Source organism: Gracilinanus agilis, chromosome 3 (genome assembly GCF_016433145.1).
Source record: "Gracilinanus agilis isolate LMUSP501 chromosome 3, AgileGrace, whole genome shotgun sequence".
NCBI classification, from domain to species: Eukaryota; Metazoa; Chordata; class Mammalia; order Didelphimorphia; family Didelphidae; genus Gracilinanus; species Gracilinanus agilis.
This window is the reverse complement of record NC_058132.1, coordinates 197,327,332-197,336,831: the sequence shown is the minus strand read 5'-3', so window position 1 is coordinate 197,336,831 and position 9,500 is coordinate 197,327,332. Positions and strand designations below refer to the sequence as shown.

Here is a 9,500-nt window from a genome sequence, read left to right as displayed (position 1 = left end):
GTGACCACAGTGCTATTTTCAGAGGATCACAGAAAAAGAGAACTAAATTGGAAGAAACTTTATACATCATTTTGTTCAACCTAACAACTCAGATAGGAATCCATTTTACACTGTCTCTAAGAGGGCCATCCTCTTGCTTAAATACTCTCAGTATTACAAACTCTTTTCCAAGGCAGTACCTTTAGGTTGAACAAAAATCTGCATCTTGACAACCTTCTCCCATTTGTTCTAGTCTGGCCTCCTAATACAATACAGAACAAGTCTGTGACAGTCCTTTTAACTTGGTCCATTGTAAATGTTTTTGAAAGACATGTTAAATACATTTAATGGGGGAGAGAGGGAAGCATCTTACTTGAACCACTGTAAAGGAATAGAAGGTACAAAAAAAAAAAAAGCTTGCATTTTAATTGAACTAGTTTTATTTTTTAACAAAAGAAAAGTGTTTTGGTCTAAAAGCAGATGCAGATGTGTACCAAGAGGCATAAGTGACCTGATAACTAGAAACAAAGTTGCTGCTGAGATTTAAATGACAGATTCACAGCCCTAACTTAGAAAAACTGCATTTCAGGCTTAGTTTGCTTGAACTATCTGAAGATGCAAGGTAAATGAAAGGAGATGCTTTCCCAAACAATAAGGGTGAACAAAAATTCCCCAGAAGTCATATCCAGGGAGTAACGTGGCAGCATGAGACACGTCATCAACTCACAGTCTTCTCATTTTCTCCATTTTCTATAATTTTCCTCTTCTTTTCATCTGTTTTTCTCTTGAAGATATTATTTCGATAAAACTGAAGTTCCTTAATGCTTTCACTGATGTCATCCAATGCCCTAAATACAAGTATATGTGGCTTAATTAAAAGCACAAGACAAATTCCAAAATACTTTGCATGATGTAAATTCCCACTTACAAAACAAATTTCATCTCCATTCTGACATGTGAATGTACATAAAGCCTATTTGGTTACAAACAGTTCTACAGTCAATTCCTCATCTATCTGCCATAATCAAAACTTGATATGCGCCACATCAACGTTTTCAGATTAATTAAATTCAATCCTACTTGATTTAGGTAAAATATACTGAACATAGTCTTTTAAAAAACCCTTACCTTCTGTCTTGGAATCAATATTGTGTATTGTTTCTAAGGCAGAAGAGTGGTAAGGGCTAGGCAATGGGGGTTAAGTGGCTTGTCCAGGGTCACACAGCTAGGAAGTGTCTAAGGTCAAATTTGAACCTAGGACCTCTTGTCTCTTGGCCTGGCTCTCAATCAACTGAGCCATCCAGCTGCCCCCTGAACATAGTCTTTTCTTGACATGAAATCATTATGAATATCAGTCACTGCCCATAACCCTTATGATTACTTGTGCTATTGGATTGCCTGGATTTAAAAGCTGTCGTCATTTCTCTTCTAATTTGCTGATATGTGAGAAAAAGATAACCAAGAATATTCAAATTACAAATGAACCAATTCTGAGGACCTAAAAGGTTTCTCTCTTCTGAGAACAAAAACTTTAGTGAAGGAACCACTGAAGGGACTCAAGAGTCATTTTGATTATGTTAGGGTTCCTTGTCTATGTTCTAGATGGCGAACAATGACTGTAATTTAATTTCTCAATTAAGGAGGCTATAACTATGCTGGAACTCTACTTAAGTCCATAAAAACTGACTGCATTTGGGCAAGATGTCAGCTATTAAATTTATTTGAAAATTACAAAGCCCCTCCTGAGAAACTAATGAACAAAAGCATTAAACAGAACAGTACCCTAACATATAATAGGGTCTTTGTAAAAGTCCACTTTTCAATTCTGATAGCTTAACTTAAATACTTGGGAGGCAATGTGATTTTAAAAAAAAAAGACAACTATGCTACAGTATGCCTTGAATAAAACTACGGCAAATAAAAAACCAGCTACCATGGACAAGACAGTAAATGGAGTCCTATAGATAGCAGATTTCAAGTCCATATCAATTGTACAGTCACTATTCTATTTTTGGGCAGCTGGGTGGCTGGGCAGCTGGGTGGCTCAGTGGATTGAGAGCCAGGCCTAGAGACTGGAGGTCCTAGGTTCAAGTCCGGCCTCGGACTCTTCCAGCTGTGTGACCTTGGGCAAGTCACTTGACCCCTATTGCCCACCCTTACCTCTCCTGGGCCAAGGACGGTCCCTAGCCCGGATGAAAAAGGAGGAGGGTTGGGCGTGGGGCTAGCAACCCCACCCTGTAAAAACTACATCTGCTAAAGAAACTGCAACCTAAAGTAGGGGCAGCTGGGCTAGCTCAGTGGATTGAGAGCCAGGCCTAGAGATGAAAAGGTCCTAGGTTCAATCCCAGGCTCAGACACTTCCCAGCTGGGTGACCCTGAGCGACTGTGTGACCCATTGCCTACTGGTTGTGGCCCTATGCTCCTAGAATGGAGTCCCAGGATAAAAAAAAAAAATTCTATTTTTACAAAAATTACCAAATTGTTTCTATTTTAAAAACTGCATGGAGATTTTATGAAAAGTCTTTCAACTTCCTTATCCCAGAGTACAACTGAAATAATAATACTGTCCAACTCTGAAAGAAATAATAAGAAACTCTTAATCAGTGTTCTTGTTAATTTTAACATCATGGTATCTCTTAGCCAATCAAACTTTATTTCAGAAGAAAAGTAGCAGCAAGAGAACTCTTCAGTCACACTTTCAGGTCCTTGAGTATCAAGTACGTATCAGATTGTCAAGTATTTGCTAGGATGCAAAAAGTTAAACCTTACCTGTGAGAAGCAGCCTTCTTTGGTACAAATTCATATTCTTCAGGATACCAGCGTCTGAATACAGCAGAAATGGAACTTTCAAAGGCAACTGTCCCAAACATACTGAATAATTACCTCCAAACAATTATTAACACTAAGAACTCTATCAGGCAAAGGAATTTGGGTTCTGAATGATTTTTGAAACTGCCCCATTTATACAAGTACTGTTTTTTATTTTATTTTCTTCCTGTTCACACCAGCCCAAGATAAATTAAAGAAAGTTGGTGAAGATCAGAGGAAGAAACAAAAATCATATGCCTCCGCTATGCATTTAGATCTACAACCATATCCCACACAACCTCTTATCCCCAATTAAAACATGCTAAATGAGGCTACTTAATGAATCCCAAATATATCCCTTACCTGCACAGTTCTTTAACAGTGCTCACATCAATTATCCTATAATGAAGATGTTTCATGAACTGGGGCATGTATTTGTCAAGAAACTTCTTATCTGCATGAACTGAATTTCCTAGAAAAACACAAGGCATACTGCATCTGTGTATTTCTAGCAAGATAAAACATAATGTAAAAGAAAATTAAGAAATCAAGTGAGATAATGTGTATGTGGGTTGTGCCTGTAAAGTGCTACATCCACTTATTATAAATTGTATCTGAAATGAAGATGAACCAAAAACAAAAACTGAAGTAGCTCATCATTTCCAAATCAGATCTGGCAGCTCTTAAGATCCCCAATACAATTTTCTACACTGCCAGTCCAACTCATTTGTAATGAATTTTTTAACTGATTTCTATAGAGAAAACATTAAATTTAGAGTTCTCATATACATCTCAGAAAATCATTTGTTTTACAAATCTATCTATAAATATTCTATCTATACTCATGTTCTCTATATAACAAAATACAATATTATAAAGCATTTCATTTTAAGTGAGGATGTTCAGAAAAGCATCAATAGCATTGGCTGGAATTAAAGAGCAAACTGGGCCCAACTTCAAACCTTTCTTACAAAAGCATAAAGGTAATGTTATCACCTCAAAATACATAAATTCCCAAAGACATCTCAGATATTAACATGAACCTCTCTGGGACTAACAAGTCTTTTAAAATACTATGGCACTCAAATATGTTCTCAGGACTAATAAATTTCAGTGCCTATTTTAATATCCGTGTCCTTGAGGAAATGGATATAAATCAAATTGGGATATTAGGAAGTCATGACTTTGCTTAGTCTCTCTGAACGAACCATCCTATAATGAACCATTTTCTATAAAGTACACATTACTATTGGATTTTACCTGCAAGTGGACAGAGCCCTGGAGGAGTTTGCTGTCGTACAAAGGACAGAAATTCATACTCTGCCTGCTGCAGTGTAATTGTACTCTCCTTCACTGCCTTGGTAAGACCAGACTGCAAGACAGAATCCCCAGCCCCCCATCAAAAACACATGAAGTCAGTTTTCAAAGGCATCCAGGAATGAAACTTCACTTCTAAAATGAGCAAGCATAACCAACAGACGGAACACATTTAGAGCTCAAAAGCAAATTGAAATTGCCATCTTTTCATCAATTTTCCTTTAAAGAATCCACTCCAAATCCCGAGATTGTTAATGGTATTTCCATTGAGTCAAAAAGGATGGAGCTCAGAATCCAAAGAATTAAACTCTTGGAGGGAAGGGGGGGCAAGAACTATTAACGGAAGAGCAGTATTCCCTCTTCTCTCAAAGATGAAGTCTAACCTTATCCAAAAGACTGACTTCAGTAATGCTTGAGTATCCACAATGCGCTCATGACAGACTGAATGTAGGAGAGAAACAGGACATTCAGGAGATGTTCTCGAATTCCCAAAGATGAAAAGTAAACAAGCAAGCAGTTTCCCAGGGCTGCCAAAGCAATCTTCCTCTAACCCTTTTTTATACCATCCAGCAATGGTTTTAGGATTCAGATGAGAGAACAATAAGCTTGTTATTGTTCCTCAAAAGGCAGTAATCCTTTTATTTGGTAATGTTACCTTCCCATGATGTTCCTTACACCATTCAGACATGCTGTCCAGCAACTCATCTGGCTGATTTATAATCAGGTTAGGACCCTGTGGATAAGGAAAAATTATTAATCACCAAAAATCAACAGAATCAAAGGTAACTGAACTACAAGTACTCAGAAGTATACATGGAACAACAACAAAAAAAATACCAATTTATTGGTTCTATTTCATTAAAAAAGTACACTATAATACATTGAGGTGATGTATTATTTTACTCCTTGGTTTATATTATTAAATTAAAACAAGCAATTTAAATAATTTTTACAAGATAAAATGGACAATTTTGATTATATAAAATTTAAAGTTTTTGTACAAATCTAATGTAGTAAAAATTAACTGGGGGGAGGGGGTTCAAAAATTTCCACAATAAATTTCTCTGATAAAAGTGTCTTATCAATTTTGCATAAGAATTACTTCAAACATAACAAAGAGCCATTCCCCAACAGATAAATGGTCTAAGGATATGAACAGGCAATTTTCAAAGGAAGAAATCCAAGCTATCAACAACCTTATGGAAAAATACTTTAAAGATCACAAAAGAGGAAAATGACAAATGAGAGAGGGTTAGGAGAAAACAATTAACTTAGTGTACTTTTGAAGGAGCTAAGAGCCAGTCTAGCTATTCTGGAAAGTAGTTTGAAATCATGCCCAGAAAGTTAACAAATTCCATATCCTTTGACTCAGCTATACCACTAAGCCAATAACTCAAAGAAATCAAAGAATCTACATAGTAAAAATATCTATAGCCATTCTTTTCATAATAAGCAAAAAAGTAGAAATTAAGAGGTTGTCCTCTTATTAGGGAATGGCTAGACAAATTGTGGTATATAAATGTAAAGGTATATTACTATGCAGTAAGAAATAATGAAATGTGCAATCTCAAGAGAAAACTGGAAAGGCTTCTATGAACTGATGTAGGCTGATGTGAACAGAAATGAAAAACAAGTTACACATTAATAACAACTATGAAAAGTGAAAAACAACTTTGAAAGACTTTAGAACTCTTGATTAATGCAAAGAGAATTGAGTCCAAAAGAACACGGATGAAATACCTCCTGAAAGAAGTAATGAAAGCAGAAGACATATACATTAATTGAAAATATTTTTTACTTGAAAAATATTAAGCAGTGTTCTTACTTAACCTAACAACTTAAATTTAAGCATATAAACTTATTAAATTTGTTAATAGGGATCCTTATACCAATGAAATCACACCAACATTCCCTATTTCTATTTATTAAATGACTATGCAAGCAACTCTGCTAGCAACATGGATACAAAGAAAAATTCAATACAATCCCTGCAGTCAAGGAACTTGTGTTTCACTGGGATGTGACAAATTTTGAAAAGAAAGTAAGCAATGATTTTATCCTTGTTATAGCAATGGTAATTTATACCCAATTCTGTATTTCCTTTGGTAAACTATCCTGATTATATGGATCACACTAGCTGTGAATAGAAAACAAGTGTTCATTGGACCAGGCACTGAATATAATTAATTACATTGTAGACCTGGCATTTATAGGAGTGCTAAGAACTCTTAAGTTCTTCTTCCTTCACTTATCCTTATGTGACTTGTATTCTATTTTTTTATATGCCACACACACCCAGAGACATAGACATATGTGTGTATATTCCCAATTCCTCTTGGGCATAAACTCACCAACTGGTATTTGGTTGGTGAGTTTGGTATTTATGATAGCAGTCCAAAGGAAGTTTTCCTTTAGCCAAAGTAAACAGATCCATACAATAAGGACTTTTATAAAAGGTGGTTATGTTCTTTATTTATTTCAGGAAAACTCTAGGTTGCCATCTTGGAAATTATTAGAATGAGAGATGAATAACCAAAACTCAAATAAACTTTTGTTTATGTTAAATGCAAGGATAGCAATGGTTTAGGTTTTATAGATGGAACTATGTCTTAAACTCTGAAGGGTCTTTCTTTTCTTACAGTTTAAAAATAGGAAAGAATACCCACTATTCACTGAATCTATTCACTATATCTAGAAAAGCTTGTTATCCTTTTCCATTTTATAGAGAAGTCAATAACTAACCTTAAAATACCTCAATTTGGAAATCTGGAGTATTAACAATTGAGTGAAAAATAGTGCCTTAAGAGTCAGGAAAGCCAACTTCTTATGCCAGTTTAAAGTTTTTTATTATAAGACCAAACAATTATATCAATATAGCCTAACTCTTTAGTGTTTCATATAAGAGCATACTCACTTCTCTATGCACATTCCTTCTTAGTTCCTGTTATAGAGTTTTTTCATTTTCATGAAAGCTATCGTCATGAAAGTCAGATGAAGTTATTTAAGGTAAGGGAATTTTAACCACCTACAAATCAGTGCCTTCTCATTAAGTGTTTCATGAGTAGCCAAAACACATTTAGCATGTTTTGTTTTCTCTAATGTTCTAGTTAAGAGTGATTTGAAAACCCTAATTATCTCAAATATAATCCCACTTAAGACACACACATGCTGTGTAACTCTGAACAAGTCACTTCATCACCTTGCTGAGCCTCAGCTCTTGATCTCTAAAATGGGTCTGTAATAACTAATACCTGCCATACTTACTTCATAAGGCTGTTGTGAAGATCACATAAGATGATATATGTAAAGCATTTTGCATATCTTAAAGACTATATAAATGCCAGTTATTATTATGAGATTTAATATAAATGTTTAATTCTGGAAAAATTCTTAAACTTAGTAATTCAAGGGTTATTGGTGCAAAAATTTAAACTTTATCACAAGTGACTAAAACAAACAACAATTCAGTTGTATTATATGTTATAAGATGGAAAAAATAAATGTGATTAGATGATCTTGGTTTAGATTCAGGCTAAACAGTTCTAACACATTTAAGAAGTTAAGAGTCTCAGTGTCTTCATCTATAAATTGAAAGGGTTAAACTAGCTGATCTCATAAAGTTCCTTCCATTCTAATCGTAGATGATCCTAGAAAATATTAACACCTACTTCAGCCAAAATGTTGAGGTCAGAGTCTGTTATGAGACACGCCATCTCAATGATCTGGTCCTTTTCTATGTCCAATCCCGTCATCTGCAACAATAATATATACATACATATATGTATATGTAGAAAATACATAAAAGCAAGAATATATGTAAAATACATGCAATGTAATGTTATATAAGACAGATATATTGCATCATTTAGGTTAAAATATATAGAACATTTTCTATCACTTGCCACATACATGTCATGTATGTGCAGCTGTGTGTGTAAACTTGTACATGCATGCGTGTGTGTTTTATACATGCATATATTACTCTGCCAAACACAAGCTGCTCCTTTACCTAAATTCAATGACAAAAGAATCTCAAATCTATCTAATGTGTAGCCTACAACTTATTATTACTACATAAGTTATACACAGACATACATTATGCATACTGCATAAGCTAGTTTATACCATATACAATGTTTTACATAAATCATCACTAAGCATACATATTGGTAAATGTACAAATATGTACATATATATGCATGTATATTTTATATCTGCTTGTTGCTCTGCCAAACAAACTGCTCTTTGACTTGTTCTTTTACTAAATTCACTCCACAAAAGCTCTTCAAATCTATTTAATTTGTAGCCTACAACTATTATAACTATATGTGCTATACAACACATAGGCATACATTATATACACACTACCTCACTGAGGTTATATCATATAATGTTTTGCATAACTTGTCAGATGGTATCTATGAGCATATACGTTTGTAAACATATACGAATGTATGTTTTATACATGCATGTTATCCTGCCAAACATAAACTGCCTGGTGGCTTGTTCTTTTACCTAAATTCATTCTACACAAGAATCTCAAATCTATCAACTGGGATTAGATTGAAAATTCCCTTGGGGGACTTCCACGTGGAACCGAGCTCGGAGAGACCGCTAAAGGCCAGAATCAGGCAAAGAGCCAACATCTTCCACCCGCCATGAAAATGATTCCCGCCCCCCAACGCCAGTAAGCAAGGCCTCGGGGGGCTCCCACGCTGGGTGGGGGGGCTCCAAAACAGGTGCCCTGTCCAGTGGAAACCCCTCACTCCTATGAGGAGTGTCACCACTGCTGCCTCTGGCCACCCTTCCTCAGCCTCCGCCCCAGCCTACCCAGCCGACCCCACCACTCCCATCCAATCCGAGTTCCAACTAGAGCCCCACCCGGGACCCAGCCACCACTCCAGCGCACGAACCCCGCCCTGCCCCGCGGGCAGCCTCACCTCCAGGTCCACCCAGACCATCCTCTGCGCCATGCTCTCCCCCGCCGCCATGGCCGCTCCGTCTCGGAGGCCCCGATCCCCGAGCCGCCCCCCGCTCCCAGCCAGATTTCGCAACAGCACGGAGCGCAGGAAGCCACTTCGCATCAGCCGGCACTCAGCCACCACGGCCGCAGCTGCAGGCACCTCCTGCCGGCCGGCGCCGCCGTCGCGAAACGTCGCAAAAGGGTGTGGAAGACGGCTGAAGGGAGGGGGAAGAAACCACAAGCCCCGACATGCACTGCGCCGAACTTGCGAGAGGACCTGCGGGCCTGGTCTAAAACGATGCTGGAACTTGTAGTCTCTCGGGAGTCTCGACGTCTCCGTTTCAGCCACGTGTTTTCCTGAGGGAATTGTACATGGGTTTTTCTCCTAGTCAATTTATTCGCTCTAAATTAAGCTTACTGTTTCGGTGATGGC

General features: G+C 37.1%; 1 protein-coding gene across 1 annotated transcript; it reads right to left on the bottom strand.

Moving 5' to 3' along the window:
- Positions 1-401: 401 nt before the first annotated feature.
- Positions 402-9,188, bottom strand: REXO2 (RNA exonuclease 2). Its single transcript, XM_044666333.1, has 7 exons — positions 9,045-9,188; positions 7,773-7,856; positions 4,760-4,837; positions 4,048-4,159; positions 3,151-3,259; positions 2,749-2,802; positions 402-827 (listed from the first exon to the last, which is right to left on the bottom strand). The coding sequence occupies exons 1-7, from the start codon at positions 9,186-9,188 to the stop codon at positions 698-700; spliced, it is 711 nt and encodes a 236-aa protein (XP_044522268.1). The 3' UTR covers positions 402-697.
- Positions 9,189-9,500: the final 312 nt, after the last annotated feature.

Coding starts and splice junctions, on each gene's coding strand:
- REXO2 (XM_044666333.1), bottom strand. CDS start 9,188: ATGCGAAGTGGCTTCCTGCGCTCCGTGCTGTTGCGAAATCTGGCTGGG. Junction 7,857..9,044: donor TGGTCTGGGTGGACCTGGAG/GTGAGGCTGCCC, acceptor TTATTGTTGCAG/ATGACGGGATTGGACATAGA. Junction 3,260..4,047: donor AGGGCTCTGTCCACTTGCAG/GTAAAATCCAAT, acceptor GTGTTTTTCTAG/GAAATTCAGTTCATGCAGAT.